This window comes from Rhinoderma darwinii, chromosome 2, assembly GCF_050947455.1.
Source record: "Rhinoderma darwinii isolate aRhiDar2 chromosome 2, aRhiDar2.hap1, whole genome shotgun sequence".
NCBI lineage: Eukaryota > Metazoa > Chordata > Amphibia > Anura > Rhinodermatidae > Rhinoderma > Rhinoderma darwinii.
Window position 1 is genome coordinate 162,191,565 of NC_134688.1, and position 19,319 is coordinate 162,210,883.

Genomic DNA, 19,319 nt, shown 5'->3' on the forward strand with positions numbered 1-19,319 from the left:
CGTGGTAGTCCAATTGCGGCCCTGAGCTGATCCGCAACATATATCCAACCTTATAGTGTTATACTCCATCCTTGAATAGCATGAGGCTTTGTGTAGTAAATAGATACTTCTACAGCCTCCCATTGAGTCCGCATGCTCTGTGTTGTTTACATTGTTAGTTCCGGGTATGTCAGCTGACAGCCGGGAGTCACATGGTTTAGCATCATGGATGTGCTGGGCCAGTGTGATTGGCTGTTTGATGTATGCTGCCGGAGCCAGGGGGCGGAGTATTCAGTTCATAGTGACTCAGAGTCCCAGAGTGAAGCATGCCGCTGAAATCTATGCGTGCATGCTTCCGTGTTGTGCAGTAGAATATCTGCTGCTGAAGATATATCGCTGGCATCCTGGCCAGACTGACAGACCCCTGATGATAAGTATAGAAACGCGTAGGGTCGGGTGAAGTGAGGGAATTTTGCGTAGGGGGCAGTGGCATTGTTGTGCATCTGTACATTGGGAGAATCTGGTTCGGTTAACGCAGGCTCCTGTGTGAACGAGTGTCCAAACCACTGCTTTACCAATGTTATACGCTGATTCCATATTTTGATATCTCTGTTTACATACCCAGTCACAAAGGGTTCGCAAACGAACTAGGACTGGGAGTATTCTGTTTAATACTATTTTAAATACACGGTTGGGCTTTTCACAGTGGTGATTGTACCCCTGTTTTTAGATAGCTATGAAATAAAAATTATACATTTTACTCATTTATCACTTCAGTGAATTTTCAAATGTTCATATTTGTGGGAGCACAATATATATCGTTAAAATACAGTGAATTAAAAGCAATTCTTGGCATCGTTTTTCTTTATTTTGTATCCCATTCACGTTTTACACTAAATAACCGGTTTAATTCTTCAGGTTATTACGGTCGTGTAGATACCTAATGTGTAGGATTTTTGTATTTATGTAATGTAGGGGCAATAAAATATATTTTATGCAAAATGACACTTTTTTTTGGGACACTTTTTTTTTTTTATTTTTTTATTTTTTTTGTAATCCCATTAAGGGATAACTTTACTTCCAACTCTATTTTTTACTTGTAATGTATTAGCATACTCCTGTATGCGAATACATTATACTGTGTCACTATGACACAGGCTGCTGTTAGGGCAGCACATAGTGAGCCCTAACAGCAGGCAAACGGAGCAGACAGCCCCCGGGTCCTTTCTAGGTCCCCAGGGAAGACTGCAGAGGGATTCCCTGGACTTTGATCACGTGACCGGGTTTCCGATGACTAGATCAAAGAGGGGAGCTCTCTTTGATCATGTCACGGACCGCGGCGATCAAGGAGTTAAACAGCTGGGGTTGGAATGTTTTCCGACCCCAGCTGTATTCAGCAGGCTGCTCTAAGATCAGGAGTTGTTAGTTGCAGATCCTGCTTAGAGGATGAGCGCTCACAGGAGCACTTATCAGACTCTTCTACAACGACGCCAAAAGAAGTCGCTGTAGACGATGCACCTGCACCGCCTGCTGTCAAGACAGTGGGTGGTCGTTAAGGAGTTAATCACACACGCATGCAGATGATCCTAGATTGAATATAGATGCTGGACTTCAATATTGCATCTAATAGTCAGGGTTAACATACTAAAAATGCTGTGTGGGTAACATTTATGTAGGATAAAAGACAAAGGTCAACAATAAGTCTTTTAGACCCTCTGGGTACTGATTAATGATCAATTTAATTTACGCTTTGTTTTACAAGATTTCATATATGATCTCTGCCTGGGCACGTATGTGCAAAATCCTTGGAAAAGAATTTCAGCAGTACCTTCCTGTGGTCATGGGACCTCTCATGAAAACTGCTTCCATTAAACCAGAGGTGGCTCTTCTTGACAGTGAGTTTAAGATCTTTTCTGTGGTATCAGTTGTGTTTTTTTCCAGAAAAGTAATGAATTTATTATCAACAAAATGTTTAACCCCTTAACGCACCATGATGTAACTGCACGTCATAGTGTGGGGAGTGAAGTATGGAGTGGGCTCACGTGCACTACATACGCTGTGGGTGTCAGCTGCATATTACAGCTGATGCCTCGCACTAATGACTGTTTAACCACTGAGATGCCGGGGTCAATAGCGACATATAAGCTGTTAGAAAGAGGGAGGCGGCCCCCTCCAACAGCTCATCGCCATTGCGGGTTGCCAATGGTAGTCATGACAGCCTGGGGCCTAATAAGGGCCCGAGGTCTGCCTTTCTTTTTGTCCTGTTAAGCCCTGCCTCTAGATCAGTATTGCAGTGTATTGTACCAGCGATCTGACAATCGCTGGTTCAAATCCCCCTAGGGGGACTAAGTGTAAAAAAAAAAAAATAACATTTTATTACGTTTTCAGTAGTAAAACAAAAAGAAAAAATTATGTTCTAAAAACCTCAAATTTTCCTCTAATGTAATATAAAAAATAAACTTGGTTTTGCCACGTCGGTGAAAGTCCGAACTATTACAATATAACATTTAACCCGCACGGTCAATGCCGTAAAATGACCAAAAAATGTTAACCGCCAGAACCACCAGTTTTATGCTGACCTTAGCGCTAAAAAAAATAATGTAATTTATCAAAGTCGTACGTTACAAAAAAAATACATCTTGTCCCGCAAAAAATAAGCACTCACACCACTCAATGGACAAAAAATTCAAGTTATGGCTCTCAGAATGTGGCGACACAACATTTTTTTTGTTATTATAATTTTTTTTTTTAACAAATCGTTTTTTCCATAGTAAAAGCTATGTAAATTTGGTATTACTGTAATCGTATTTTATAAGTGGAAACCCGATAAAACAAATCCCCAAAAATGATGGAGGAATCGCAGTTTTTTCCAATTCCACTCCACAAAGATTTTTTTTTTTCCAGATTCCTAGTACTTATGGTACTTTAAGTGACGCCAATAAAAACCAACTCCTCCTGCAAAAAATAATCCTTCATACTGCTCCATTGACCTAAAAATAAAAGTTGTGACTCTTGGCAGGCGTAGAGCGAAACAAAAATGAAAAATGTACACCTACATTATTAAAATGTGGTTTGTTTTGTTTGTTTTTTAAAGTGTGAGTGGTGCAAGTTAGAAATAATTTTTAATAAAATTAATTACATACTTTTTGAGATACAACTGCTCTGCATTTCCTGTATCTGTCAGGTTCGCGGCACTGATGGGTTCAGTGACAGCAGGTCCTACGTGTCTCTGAAACGCAGGATCGATCTGCTATCGATCACATCTAAGTTCATAACAGATGTGATAGATTAGAGGTGGATCAACACGCAGGACCCGCTTTCACTGAACCAGTCAGTTCAACAGATTCAGGTCTTAGCGCAGGATACAGAGCAGCTGTATCTCAAAAAGTAAAAATATTTTTAATAAGTATTTTGAAAGTTGCATCAATCATATTGATAGACACAAAATATTCCAAAGGTGTACATAGCCTTTGATCAATAGAAATCATATTGCAGATTAAATCGGTTTGTGCGTAAACAATCTTAAATTGTAATGAATTATGCAGATTATATAACCATATTTCTCAAGGCTAGTTTGGTTCCTTTGTGCGCTTTAATAATGCACTTAATGGCAAATGAAATTGTTGTCCCCAGTCCAGACTGTAAGGCTGGATTCACACGAGCATGTTGCGTTCATAAAGGACGGAACGTATTTCGGCCGCAAGTCCCGGACCGAACACAGTGCAGGGAGCCGGGCTCCTAGCATCATAGTTATGTATGACCCTAGGAGTCCCTGCCTCTCCGTGGAACTACTGTCCCGTACTGAAAACATGATTACATATATTTAACGCTCACATTTTGTCCCACAGAATAAGTAAAGAAAAAACAATTTCTATACAGAACTATCTTAAACCAGTTCTAAAACAAATAATGTCTGGTCATTAATACTTAAAATACTCCAGTCCTTAAAGGGGTTTAAAATTGTTTTCTTCATTTACATTTGGAAGCATAGACCGTGGGTATATGCTGTTGACACTGAAATAAAAGTGACTCCTACCGGATTTGCCCTGCCTACAGACACTGAGCTATTCAGTCTTGTAGTGTCCGTATGAGGCAGACCCTTCTGCTGATGGCAGCATAGTCTATACCAAGAATTTTATTTTTGTTTTATTTAGTTCATTTAATGATGAAATATGGTCACAGGGGTCTCCCTGTGTTTCCATTTAGCAGGTGCAGTGTCATATGCAAAGGCACTGTTGTCCAACCTGCCTATTCAAAGGAATTATTGTGCAACCTGCCTATGAAAACAAGTGGGACAAGAGCGGCAGCTCCTCAGTCACCCGCCAGCCTAATGAGCACCTCTCTAACACTTCTCCCACCAGCATCATAGTTAGTACGGCTGAAAAAAGACACATGTCCATCAAGTTCAACCAAGGGACGGGAAAAGGGAAGGAAAAATTTCTATACATAGGAGCTAATACTTTTTTGTTCTAGGAAATTATCTAACCCTTTTTTAAAGCCATCTACTGTCCCTGCTGTGACCAGCTCCTGCGGTAGGCTATTCCATAGATTCACAGTTCTCACAGTAAAGAAGGCTTGTCGCTTCTGCAGGTTGAACCTTTTTTTTTCTCCAGACGGAGGGAGTGCCCCCTTGTTTTTTGAGGGGGTTTTACATGGAACAGGATTTCACCATATTTTTTGTATGTGCCATTAATATATTTATATAAGTTAATCATGTCCCCCCTTAGTCGTCTTTTTTCAAGACTAAATAGGTTTAATTCTTTTAATCTTTCCTCGTAACTTAAATTCTCCATGCCCCTAATTAGCTTCGTTGCTCTTCTTTGTATTTTTTCCAACTCCAGGGCATCCTTTCTATGAACTGGAGCCCAGAACTGGACTGCATATTCTAGATGAGGCCTCACTAATGCTTTGTAAAGTGGTAATATAGTTACATAGTTAGTTAGTACGGCTGAAAAAAAGACACAAAACATCACCTTGGTTAAGGTGGTAACACTGAGGGGGTGCTTCTGCTGGTCAGTACATATGGGAGATGGAGAGTTGGGTGAGTGTTACTTAACACACACCACCTCCAAAACGGGCCACCGCTTGTACGTTGTGGTGGTTCTACCTCTATTCCCACCTCAGTGAAGGTGCTAATTAGAGCTGTCCGTGACTCACTTCAGGTCACTGATTCTGCACCTTCCACTGACTCCATTTCTATCTTTCAGCCCCAATGTTCTCAGGCTGTTTTTTCCAGCCCGCTTGGTACTAGAGGGTAAAGTCTGGAAGCACCCGGGCAAGACGTTTTCAACCCCTTTTAAGAGGGCAATTATTCCGCTTGGATGAGGACTCTGGCGGTAGATTCCCCGGCTTCTCATCTAGTCAAGGCCACTACCTTGCCGATGACTAATTACACTTCAATGATCCCCTGGATCTCCGCATGGTCTCCTTTGTTAAAAATCACTTTTGGGGCCCGGGCTATGCCCTTCGCCTGATTTTTGCATCTGCCTGGGTTAGAGGCGTCACTGAATGGGCTCTCAAACGCTGTCATGGCCTGCTTTCAGGCCCTCCTGTCACTTTTCACAGCACCAACTGGCTCAAGACTTGGTCTGCTGATTCAGCCCCCAAGCTCTCCTTGTTTGCTCTACCTTTTTTAGAGTCTTGTCTCTTTGGGCCTAGGTTGGACGAGATTATTTTAGTAACCACAGGTGGCAAAAGCATCAGTCTTTCTCAGAATAGACCTCAGTGCACTACCCCAGCCAAAAAGGCGTTCGTGTCTTTTTTTCACCAGGATCAGAGGCCGAACCTTCCCAAGACCTAGCCCACCTGGCTTTCCCAACCTCAACCGGCAAAGGTTGGAATCGCATGGCCACTTCTGCCTGAAGGTGTCTCACTTCGAGTGCCTGGGTTCAAGAGGTAGTATCGTTTAGGATACAAAATGGAATTTGCGAGCCTCCTTCCAGAGTAGTTCTTTGTCCGCAGTTCCACATCCCCCATTCAGCGCGGGACCCTCTTTTGGGCAATCACCTCTGCTGCTTCGGGGGTAGTCATTCCGGTACCCTTGAACCAACGGTACCAGGCTTTTATTCCAACCTTTTTGTCGTCATCAAAAATGACGGTTCAGTTCCGCCCATCCGGGATCTCCAGCTTATCAACGCGCATGTTCGTGTCCGTCATTTTCGGATGGAGTCTCCGATCTGTCATTGCTTCCATGGAACAGGGGGAACTTTTGTGGATGTCAAGGATGAATAACTACATGTCCCTATCTGTGCTACTCACCAGCACTTTCTGCGCTTTGCGGTACTTTCTCGTCATTACCAATTCATAACCCTTTCGGTCTAGCCACAGCCCCCAGAGTTTTTACAAAGGTTCTCTGTCATGATGACAATCCTTTGCACCAGGTAGGACAATGAAATGGCTCTACAGATCACTTTGGACACTCGGACCGGTTGCTGATCCAACTGAACCAACAAGCTCTTGCCTATCTCTTTCTAGCAGATCGGCTTTTTGGGGGTCGCCATTCTTCAGGAAGGGTTTTGTTCCTTACAGACTGCTGTACCGACCTCGCCCTGCCTCTGCATGTGGGTTCTCGGGACCATGGTGGCCTCATTTGAGACCGTGCCACACGTGGCTTCTACAGCGGGCAATCCTTTCCCAGGGGGACAGATACTTGTGTTCGCTGGATCTGAAGTTCATACTTAAATTCTCCAGCTGTCACCCGGGGGTGCTTCTTTCTCATGCTAAACTAGCTGATCCTCCCCGCGGATGCCAGCCTCAAGGGCCAGGGGAAGGGTGTTATCTTTTGGAACATAGCTCAGGGACTGTGGTTCCACAGGAGCCTTAGATTCCCATCAATCATCTGGAATAGAGCAATTTTTCTGTCTCTCCTGCACTTGACTCAGTCTCTGTCTGGATAAACGGTGAGAGTTCAGACAGACAATTCCATAGCTTATCTAAATCACCAGGGCGGCACTCGCAGCACCGCAGTGTTGGCCGTGTCTTCCAGGATCCCGGTCTGGGCAGAAGCTCATGTTCCGGCTCTCACAGCAGTTTACATTCCTGGGGTCAGCAATTAGATCGCAGACTTCCTCAGACGCGAAACGGTGTAACCAGGGGAGTGGTTTCTTCATCAAGGTGTCTTAAACCAAATTTGTCTCAGGTTGAGTCGTCCGGGCATGGACTTGATGGCCTCCAGGTTCCATAGACAGGTCCGCTGCTTCATCTCCCGAACTCGGGATCTATAGGTCTACGTGTGGACACTCGTGGCGTCATGGTCAGACTTCAGTCTCCTGTAAGTCTTCCCTCCTGCTTGGTATGTGGACCTAGTGTCCCTGTTGGTAGGCATCCTTTGGCCCTTACCTCTTCGTCCCAACCTTCTCTCCGGGACCTCTCCACCAGATTTTAAGGTATCTGTGTAACGGCGTGGCTGTTGAAGCTGTCATTCTTAAGGCTCGCTTTTCAGAGTGTTAGCCTCACTTTGCTTAAAGGGTTTTTCCCATCAGGGACATTTATGACCTATCCACAGGTTAGGTCATAAATGTTAGATGCCGGTCCCACCTCTGGGACACTCCCGCTTTTTCATAGGAAGCCAAGTAACCTACCAGAGTAGTACGCAGGGGAAACCCATGTAAACCCAAACCCCATGCATTTACTTAGGTGTTGTGTTCTATTCACACCACATTTGGTGTGTACGTTTAGTATGTGCTGGGAAGTACTCCCAGGGCATGTGCTGAACGTGCCTGTAGACCACATTGATACCAGGTGTGTCCTTTTGGCTCCCGCCTGGTAGGTATACGGTAGTACACCTTTTTTCTACTGTAGAGAAAAGCGCGGTTTCCGATTAATTTCCCAGCGATGTACGTGTCTTTTTTTTTTTTTGTGTAAGAGTATATCATACAGTTGCATACGAGGGGAGATTTTTCTGACTTATGTGGCAAGCGGAAATATTTAACGTAGTGTAAACAAACCCTAGGTTGTAATTATTATTTTTTTATTATACTTTTTAATTTTTGCAGCTCAAGACATGGAGAGCATGGGGGATGATGATGGATGGGAGTTTGTTAATCTAGGGGACCAGCAAAGTTTTGGAATCAAAACTGCTGGACTTGAAGAAAAAGCGACTGCATGCCAGATGTTGGTGAGTATATATGTATAAAGATGCGCTTTGTAATTTGCTGTACAAAAATCTCTTCTCGATTGTATAAAAATCTCAAAATCTGTATATATACCATCTTAAACTATATATATATTTTTTTTAGCTTTACAACATAATTTGGCAATTTTGGTGTTGCTAAAAATAGCCAACACACTCGTGAAGGTTCGAAAGCTGTAAGCTGCTACGAATGTGTCTGCGTTGTACAGTATGGAGCGATGTTAGAAATGAAGGGAAAGCAGAGCTGTGGGGATTCTTCAAACAACTGATCGGCGGTGGTGCCGAAAGTTGGACCCTACTAGTCAGATATTGATGGCCTATCCGGGGTATAGGCCATCAATTTTATTTCGCCAGAAAATCCCTTTTACCTGCTATGCAGAAAGTTTCAGGCATTCCCTTCCCTGTTACTAAATGAAGCCGTCTGGAAAAGAGGAATATCTGTTTTGCCTTCAGAGTCTTTAAAGAGGATTTCTTGAAGTTGATGGCCTATCTGATTAGTGGGGATCTGACTCTCTCGGCATCCCAGCCGATCAGCTTTTTTGATGTGGCCGGAGAAGGCTGTAATACTGTGAACCACTGCTACAAGTGTATCGGAGTTTCACAGTATTAAGTAGTAAAGGGAATGAAGGTGAAGCACCGTGGACACTTAAAAATAGCTGATCGGCGGGGGTGCCGTTAGCCGTACCCACATTGACAAGAACTTTATGGCCTTTCCTATGTATACACAAGAGAAAGGAACTGCAGCACTCAAATTTTCCAAAAACTGTAGGTTTATTCACCGAGCATGTAACACTTGCTAGGTTTCAACCCAGCATGGGTCTTTATCAAGCATGGTTTCAAAGAACATAACATGTGACCTCATTTCCTGCATCCAATTTAGTGTAAACAAAGCTTTTAATACTATAAAAGAGTACATAGTATAACCTATGAATTATATCCATATAATACCAACTTCTAAATTATGTGTGGATCGCCACAGAATACATCTGTACGAACACTGTCAAGCCCATAATATACATAGCGTCCGTAGATCCCCATTGCACCTGCCCAACACTTTCCCCTCCATCCTTCACATGTCTAGCGTCTCCTTTTTCCATGAAGAGCCACATGTAATTTCTAAGGATCTGCGCATGCGCGGGTACAACATGTACTGCGCATGCGTCCGCCTATTCAGTAAGTGACGGGACAAATATGTAACGTTTTTAAAATTTCCTATGTGACTGATGACGCTTAAAATGGATTGCGCACATAGAGAATTATTACGTACAGTTTAACACCATCTAACCTCGTATTTAGTTACATTTAAGCTTTTATATTGCCCTAGCAAGGGTCCATTCAGGTTATTCTCCTATCAAATAGATTCTCAACTGATTCTTGCTATTGAATTCCACTATTACCCAGTTCCCAGGAATTTCATCTGCCCCAAAAGTAACCATTTGGATATAAATAAGCATACGTGGGATTGTCTATCCTGGGCTTTTTAAGCATAGTATTCACAAAGAAACTTTATAAGCTTAGTATTCATTCTATATGCCCAGACACAAACACACAAGAGAAATACGAACATTCAAAATATATTAGAATTGTTTCTCAAGTGGTGCAGAAAGAGGTCCAAGAGACAAGGGAGTTAGAATACTGCAGTGGTCTCCATTTTTAGGGCTTTTTGTACATTGGTGAATGGAACCAGGAATACAAAGTGTAATAGACACCTAAAAAAACAAAATCAGAATGAGTGATCATATCATAATAATCCCATCATAAAGAACGCAACCAAAGGTTGTGCACCAAGTCTTTAAGTACAATCTCTACGATGACGTCTACAGAATTAAGCCGGGGAAACATGACTAGAACTATAGGCATTAGTTAACTCCCTATTCAACCCTTTAGTTTCGAGAGTATCCAATTCATAAATCCATTTTAGTTAAAGTATTTTCAGAGCCTTCCCTCTATCTCCCCCTCTTCTTATGGGGCATACTCCATCTATTATTTTAAATCTCAGCTGCGAGATATTGTCTGTCTGATAAAATGTGCTGGAACAGGTCATTCAGTTGTCTTTTTACTTCTAATTGTGTATTTTTGTTGGTGACCTACGTTCTTGGGTGGTCTCCCCTACATATAGATATCCGGAGGGGCATTGTATCACATACACAACAAAACTCGACTGACGTGAAGAATTGCTTAATGTTGTTCTATATCTTGCCTGTCCTTGAATGTACAAACTTACTACCCCATAACATATTGTTGCAATTACTACACTCTCAGCAGGGAAAGCATCCTTTCTTATTACTAGTTGTCTTCTGTTCAGTACCAATGTCAGCATGCACTAAACGGTCCTTCAAGTTAGGTGGTCTCCTGAAGGACGTCATTGGGGGATCCTGAAATTCTGTCCTTCCTGGAAAAATGTAACCTAATATAGGCCAGTATTCCCTCAAGATGTTAGAGATTTTTCCACTGATCGGTGAAAAGGTAGATACAAAAGAAATCCTTTTGAGTCGTCTTATTGGTTTTCTCAAAGAGTCTCTGTCACCAGATTATAAGTGCCCTATCTCCTACATAATCTGATCTGTAATGTGGATAACAGCAGTGGTTTTTATTTTGAAAAATGATCATTTTTTAGCAAGTTATGAGCAATTTTAGATTAGTTTCTTAAAGACCAACTGTGCGTGTTTTTACTTTTGACCAAGTGGGTGTTGCACAGAGAAGTGTATGAGGCTGACCAATCAGGATAGAATACAGTTTCTTAAATTCGCTTTAGATAGGGCACTTATAATCTGGTGACAGAGCCTCTTTAACCAGAAGGTCCTCTCTATCATGTTCCCTTACCTTTTTGTCAAGGCCCTATCTAGGATTGGTTTTGTGTAGCCCCTCCCTATGAACTTCTCAGACATGTTTAGCCTTTCATCTACTGCCACCGTATCACACACTATTCTTTTCACTCTTAGGAGTTGACTATATGGTAATGGTTCCACAGTACTTCGTGGATGACAACTCCTATAATGCAATAAGTTGTTTCGATCTGTTGGCTTTACAAACAGGTCCATGGTCAAACCACTATCCCCTTTGAGGACAACAGTGTCCAAAAATTGTAATCTCTCCCTAGAATATGTAATCGTAAACTGGAGTTCTGAGAAATGACAATCATCTTTAAATTCCAATAATATCTGTTCAGTATCATACCACACGAAAAAGATATCCTCAATGTACCTCACCCCCCCCCCCTCCACAAACGAAGAGGCTGGATGGGTACACCTCTCTCCTCTAAATGTGGCATGAATATAATGGCATATGCTGGTGCGGCATTGGACCCCATAGCATTATAGACCCCTCTGCATTGTATGTAAAAAGTGTCTTGAAAAAGAAAGTAATTGCACTGCAGTACAACTTCCAGTAAAGCTATAATAAATTCATTTTGTTCATTGTCTAGGGTCCAATTCCGCAACTGCCAATATATCCTTTTCATGTTCAATACTGGTATATAAATATACCACGTCCAATGATACCAGAAAACACCCCTTAGAGACCTCAATATCCTGCAGTTTGTTAATAAATTGTGTTGTATCTTGAATATAAGCATTTGCACTAGTTTCTCCTCCCCTTAGTAATTGATCCAAAAAGGTAGCAATAGGTGTGAACACAGATCCTATCCCTGAGACTATCGGTCCTACAGGTGGTTTATGTAGACTTTTATGTATCTTGGAGAGCAGATATATAACAGGTGTTCGAGGGCATTTACCCGTATATATTCATATAATTTAACATCCATAAAATCCATTGCTTATTCATTATCAACAATAAGCCTCAAGTTCACAATATCAAATTTAGGGTCATTATTAAGTTTAGTATAAATCTGCATATCATTCACTTATCTGAGTGCCTCTTCGATGAATTCGCTGGTGTCCATAACCATGAGCGCACCCCCTTTATCAGCGGGCTTGATCGTCAGGTCACGGGCACCAGCGAGCACATCAAGGGCCTCAATTTCTTGTCTAGTAAGATTAGGTTTAAGTAAAGCATCACCAGTCATATCCTTCAATTTTTTATTTTTCACCAATGGATATATGTCTCCACAGCCTTATTGGTGGTTGGTGGCTGAAAGGTACTTGGTGTCCTTAATTCAAATTCACAATCTCAACTTGCTTGTATCACACAACGTAATCCTTTTTTCTTCTATGTTTGAGAAGAATGCCTTTAGACGAATACTCCTAAAAAAACAGTAAGGTCAAGTTTACATTTAAATCAATCGAATTGGCCTTGTGCACTATATGAAAGGCCCCTATTTAGTAAGTCAAATTCATTATCTGATAATTCAACAGAGGAGATATTCACCACCAATCTGTCTACTTCTTTATATTCTGTTGATCCTCCCGGTTGGTGGTAATTTAGATCGTGTTATCCTGTCTCTTCCGCCCTCTTTGTTTTCCGCCTCCCCCGCTCGGTGAATAAACCAACAGTTTTTGGAAACTTTGATTGCGGCAGTACCTTTCTCTTGTAAGGCTTCGTTCACATCTGCACCACGATCCTGTTCCGTTTGAGCTTTCCGTCGGAACGTGACCCTGACTGTTACAACCGGAAACCAAAGGTTTCCATAACCATTGATTTCAAAGGTGACTGATCCGGTCCCAATGGTTTCCGTTTGTCTCCGTTGTGCAAGGGTTCTGTCGTTTTGACTGAATCAATAGCGTAGTCTACAACGGTTGTATCAGTCAGGGTCCCGTTCCCATGGAAAGTACAGACGGAACGGGACCCTGGTGCAGATGTGAACGAAGCCTAAGCTGCCTCTTTTGGATCTGCTGACTTCTCGAAATCTTAAGTATAGACATTCAATTTTCTCTCCGAAAAACCTCTTTAAGAAAGCTACATTGAGTAAGGATTGGCAGGGAACACGTTACTGCAAATATAATTGATACAATTGACTTAGACAGTTAAAGCGTACCTTCACTGACTTGATAAAGAAATACTATTATAGTCCAGGAGTGTGCACAATCATTTTCTAAACTTGTATTAGCGATTTCTGCTTCTAACTACAGCACGAACTGTGTATAGTCTATGCTGCTGATGCCTCATAACTATGCAGTAAAAGAGAGCGTCCTGCTCGCTCTCCTAAGCTCCCGTCTCCAGAACGGCCGCTAGCGCTGTAGAATGTAATGTGATCCTACAAATACACTTTAAGCCTTTTTAGTTCAGACTACAGAAGCAATTTCTGTAGACCGAGCTGCAAAAATAACTTTCATGCTGGGTAGAATATTTTGCAAAGTGTGTAAAAGTTTACTTTGTATGGAATGTGATTAAATATCCCACGGAATCGTTTTTCTTAACGCTTTTATTTATACCTACAGGTTTGCTATGCTAAAGAGCTGAAGGAAGGATTTGTGGAGTATACTGAACAAGTTGTAAAACTAATGGTTCCACTCCTTAAATTTTATTTCCATGATGATATCCTTGAAAGTGAAACTTTTTAAAACTTGAATCTTGTTGAAATGTAACTTTTAAAAAAAACTCAACATAGATCAATATTACAAGCGAATTTAAGAAACTGTATTCTATCCTATTAGAGAAAAATACCCTTTTCTCCACTTATCAGACTCTTCCCCCCTCCTAACTAGGGTTGTCACCATACCTGAATTTGGACTTCGCTATCGATACGTAGTATATTGCGATTCTCTATACCTAAACGATACTTTGCCAACAATAATAATAAAAAAGTTTTACATTTTCTGATGAGGCACGTGGTGTGATGAAATTTGAACCTTCATGTGCCGCACATTAATAGTAATTAAGCCCCATAATGTTTCTCACACTCATAATGGACATCATTGGGTTGTGGTACATGATGTGGTTAATTACTATTAATGCGAGGTACGTGGAGGTACTAAATTCAGAACACCTCGTGCCTCATTAATAAGTGAAAGAAAGCAGCTTTTTTTTTTTTTTTTACAGCGTCCACCTAAATGACGCCATAAATTTGTTGTGCAGGTTATTCCGGTAGTGCTACTGAATGTGTATGTATTTTGTATTGAGACCTGTATTTGAATGTTTGTTGTAAAAAAGTGTTTTTTGTTTTGTTTTTTTTAATTTAACGTTGCTTTATTTTATTTTTAAACTGTAATTTACTGGCGTATATCTATATTCCAGTACATTAGCCTGTGTACTGATAGGAAATATGGTCAATGGACCCTGGGCTGTCTGCCCATATATGGTATGTTTCTCGATCCAAGGGACATACCATTCCCCTTCCCATTTTCCCCTTGAATGCTGCTGTCCGCTTTGATCGCAGCATTCAAGAGTATAGCGGTGGAGATCAGAGGTTTCTCTGGTCTCCGCAGTTAGAGCAGGGCTGCGGCTGTGTAATACATCCATTGCCACGCTCCTAACAACAAGTGGTGCACAGTCAGCATGAGGTTATATGTCCGTTGCTGCACTAATGAGCGGCGGCAACTGCACTGAAAACAGAACATAGGGGTGTTTTGCAGAGCGCCCGTAATGTTCTATCCGTGCCGGTGCTCATTAGTGCAGCGTCGGCGGCATCACATCATGCTGACTACACGCATGCTTTTCAGGAGCAGGGCAATGGCTGTATTACACAGCTGCAGCCCCGCTCTATCTAGATTCATGTGTTACAAATACTGAGCTGTGCGGCCAGACAGTTTAGTATCAGAATAAGTGTATTAATGATATTGAACCGTTTGAGGTTGCACGGCATCAAAATAGCGATATTTCGATATTTCAATTCATTGTGCAACTCTACTCCTAACAACATTAAATTTGAATGTACAGCGTTTTCTGTCTCCAAGTCCAGATGGACCATCAGCTCAATGAAGGATCAGGTTACACCTACTCTTAAAAGTCTATGGAGAGGGGCTGAGGGAGCAGGAGCATAGAGACACACAGGCGCTTCTAGAAAGTGTACTATCTCACCCCAGTGCTTGATTCACGCTGCTCATTACTGCTGTATAATGTCCATATAGAGAGAAGAGACTGCAGCACTTAAAGTAGAAAAAATGATTTTTTTTCTTTAATTCATCAAAACGTGGACATGCAACATTTCAACCCTGTCCAGGGTTTTTCTCAAGGATGCTTGAGAGACCCTGACAGGGTTGAAACAGCATGTCCATGTTTTGATGAATAAAAGAAAACCTTTTTTCTACTTTTCAGTGCTGCAGTGTCTACTCTCTCTATGGATTCGTGATCTCTTTTGGATCGCGGATACTTACCTGCGTGCGCTCTCCATTAAGTTGGAATACTGATGTTACGTCTCCATTGCTGGTTGTGCTGCTGAATATCCAAGTTTTGCTGTATAATGTCCTCCATACTGCTGCTTCTATATATGTGATAAATGAGAGCAGGATTCTCCTTTGTGTGCAGTGTATAGAAGACATGATAGCAGTTCGGCCCCACCTACTAGCTCAGGGAAAACTCTGAATTAGAGAGCCTGCAGAGGGGGAAACTGCTAAGAAAAAAAATAGCATATACACCGCATATAATGGCCAGAAATAGTGTTATCTCATGTACATACATAAAAGCTTATTCTAAAAAGTCCAATGAAAGGTTATATACACTTCAAAGCCTCCTACACACACACACACACACACACACACTTATACACTTTTTTTTTTCTTCAGAATTTTAATAATGCACATAAAAAAAACACCACGCTTTAACGAAACACTTAACAAAGTACTCAAAAAAATCCCCAAATTCCTTCCTTGTTCTAATCTTTTTCTTATTTAGTTTCCTATTGCAATTAATACTGAGAAATATATAAAGTTTGTCTGTGTCCCAGGAGATCAGCTATTTTTCCCCTCTTCATAATCCTGTGCCTGTAAGACAGCTGGCTGCAGCAGAAGCCTTCCACCTTGTCTGCAGTAGGAAACAGATTGTTAAACCACACCCCTATGCCTTTTGGGTGTTTTCTTGGATAAGCAGTCATGTATGTGTGTGTACATAAGGAATAACATTTTCTGGCCATTTATGACTTTGATATTGCAGTTTTCTCTTCTGGAGGCTATATCTCTAATTCTCAGTTATCCCTGAGCTTGTGGGTGGAGCCCTACTGCTATCATGTCTCCCATACATTGCACATATCCTTCTCTATCTCTTTGTACCACACCCTCAGTAACAACAACAGCAGAAGCATGGAAGACATCATAAAGCAGTGTAGCTGTGAATCAAACACTGAGGTAAGATAGAACACTTACTAGAAGATGCAGCACGTCTGTGTCTCGCTCTGCTCCATCCTTCCCATAGTCTTCTATGAGCAGCATTTAATCTAAGCCTTCAGTGAGCTTAGAATCAGTAAATTTAGAGTGAGTGAACAACTGGGGGGAGGGGGTCTGGTAAGTGGAGAGGTGTTTTTCCTCTTAAGATATATTAAAAAGTATATTCGCTTGCACTACTGATTTATGCAAATTTTGTAGAAACCTTAATGACCATTTCATGGCATTTTTTTTATATGCCTTTTTCGTAGCGTTTTTACTGTTACTTTGTACATGCGGTTTTCCTGGCGTTTTTGAAGTCCTATAGAGAAGCCTATGGAAAAAAAATGGCAATCCAAGAGCATGCTGCATTTTGATAAAAAACTGCACTGACCCCAAAATGCTACAAACCAAAACACTGTGTAGACTTTCTCATTTTGGTATAGACTTTAAAGTAACATCTGGCTGTAGTGTGTGCATCTAGTCTAACCAAGGACTAAAAGGTCGTCATAATACACAATTGTGGGTGTTTAAATTGGGTACCATGCAGCTTATGGACTTTAAAGGCAGCTGTGGGTGATTTGTTGTGTCCATTTTTATGGTAAGGCCTAGTTTATGAAAACAGATTATTGCATTATTAAGTTCTCATAATAGCGGCAGTTAATAATTGTCTATTGGCCTTTGGAATCTGTCATTATTAGGATTGCCACACGAGCAGTTTGAAGTTTTGCATATATATATATATATTAGTGCGGCTGTACAATGCAAGTTAAAGAAGATTTTTGTATTCATCATAAAATCTTTTTCTCGTTGAATCCATTGGTGGACAAAGCTCCTGCCACTAAGGGGCACGGAAAGAGTTTTTGCTACGGCCAGGCAGCTCATACCCTTCTCACATACAATGGCTAATTTAGTTTGTGCAAAGGCAGTAGGAAAAAAAACACAAGAATGCCCACAGTCCTGGGAGAAAAGTAACAGAATTACAGGTCCCGGGCCTAGAATACACAACAAAAAAATAGGGGTGGAATATGTGTCACCCTCCCCCACCACACACACACACACACACACACACCTCTCCAATGGATGCAACAAGAATTAAATTTTACGGTGAGTACAAAAATGTTTTCTTGCTAATCATCGGGGGGGGGGTGGTACCAAGGGACGTCCTAAAGCAGTCTCGGAGGGTGGGAAAAAACAAAAAGTACAGCTATGTGATCCACCTAACACACCACTACCTGCAACACTCTGCGACCCAGACTGGCATCAGCAGGGGGGAAAAAAGGCGGCATTTCCTTTCATGCTGTGGTTCTGTCTCTGACCTCCCATTGAAATCACTTGGAGGCACAAAAAGTGTTTTCAGAGGTTTTCTATGTCCGCGGGTAAAAAATGTCACGGAAACAGCTTCAAAATTCCTGAAGGAACAAGGCCTAAAGGGTGCTAACTCCAGAAAGGGGGCATGGGAAAATCTGACATGCAAGGTGTTTCTTACAGCACATATATTAACGCCTGCATACCAGCTCACAACTGCAATAACTGTTCAGAGTCAGAAGACACGTGAGGAAAGAAACTGATCCACATTGGAGGCCAGATGATCACTGAAGACTGCCATGGGATCCCCTTGGAAAGAGCTTGTTGAGGAACGAGACCTGTTCAAGGCACCCCTACGCCTCTTATGGGATCTACTGTGAAATGTAGACAGAGTATTATCCAAATGAAAGCAAGGAGGGCTCCTAAACACTGCAATCTGGGAAAGCAAACTCCAAAGACTGCACCGTGGACTGGGATAGTCTACAAATGTTTCCTAGGGCCTGAGTAAAAGATATTGCCATTTAAGAAAAGCCCTGGATAGCAAGCACTGTGGGCAGAATGGAGTTGGCTGGCTGCGAGTAAAATTGATATCACAATTGCAACAGGCCTTAAAAGTAGCCTTGCTCACCTGTATAGGCTTCTTGGTAATATCCTCCCGAGAAGGATGACAAGTAATAAACAAGTAGCAATGTCTGAAGAAGAAAGTGGAACCCCTGGGGGAAGAACAAAAATCAAATAGTCTAAAGGCTGGCCTACCAGAGCCTTTTAGCTGTGTGCCCTGTGGATGAAGACAAGAGCAGGATGGCACCAGAAAAGGAGTTGCAGCAGAGCTGAAGTCTTAGACTGGGTTCACACAACCATGTTACGTCCGTAATGTACGGAACGTATTTCGGCCGGAAGACCTGGACCGAACACAGTGCAGGGAGCTGGGCTCCTGGCATCATAGTGATGTACGACGCTAGGAGTCCCTGCCTCTGCGTGGAACTACTGTCCTGTACTATAATCATGATTACAGTACGGGACAGTTGTCCGGCAGCGAGGCAGGGACTCCTAGCATCGTACATCACTATGATGCTAGGAGCCCGGCTCCCTGCACTGTTTTCGGTCCGGGTCTTCCGGCCGAAATACGTTCCGTACATTACGGACGTAACATGGTCGTGTGAACTAAGGCTCTGTTCACGCACTGGATTTTGCAGGCTTTCGCTGCGTTTTCTGCCCGTGGCCATTGAGCGTCGTGGCTGAAAAATGCTTTTTCTGTGGGTAGAAGAGGGAAAGGGGTTTGGAACATACCCACCAGCAGCTGAGAAAGCTGACCGGAGTATCCGGTCATTTCTTCATCCTAAGGCTACATTCAGACTAGCATGTCCGATTTGCGCGTGTAAAAAAAACTTTGCAGTTTTTCCTACATTTCTTGTCCGTGTGCGTTTTTTTTTACGTCCGTGCAAGCACTTTTTTATTTATTTTCTCTGCTTTTCAATGTATTTGTGAAAACTCACTAATATAGGACATGCGTGAAACTCACTGCAACAGACACGCTGCGTGAAAAACAATGCATGTGTGAATGGCCCTATTGAATTGCATGGGTTCCATGTGCTGACAGTGATTTCAGCGCACAGCACACAGATGAGTATCACTAGGCTAAACTGAATTTGCCAGTGTCTGTGGGAAGGGTGTGGTCTGCCTGGATGGAGCCAAGACTTTTCTAGCTA

General features: G+C 42.1%; 1 protein-coding gene across 1 annotated transcript in view; it reads left to right on the plus strand.

Annotated features, from left to right (window-relative positions):
- IPO5 (importin 5) overlaps positions 1 to 19,319 on the plus strand; it is a 105,000-nt gene that overhangs the window by 70,099 nt on the left and 15,582 nt on the right. Inside the window, exons 16-18 of the mRNA XM_075852407.1 lie at positions 1,742 to 1,874; positions 7,974 to 8,095; positions 13,447 to 13,543. Coding sequence (XP_075708522.1) covers positions 1,742 to 1,874; positions 7,974 to 8,095; positions 13,447 to 13,543 — 352 coding nt within the window. The remainder of the gene's footprint in view (positions 1 to 1,741; positions 1,875 to 7,973; positions 8,096 to 13,446; positions 13,544 to 19,319) is intronic.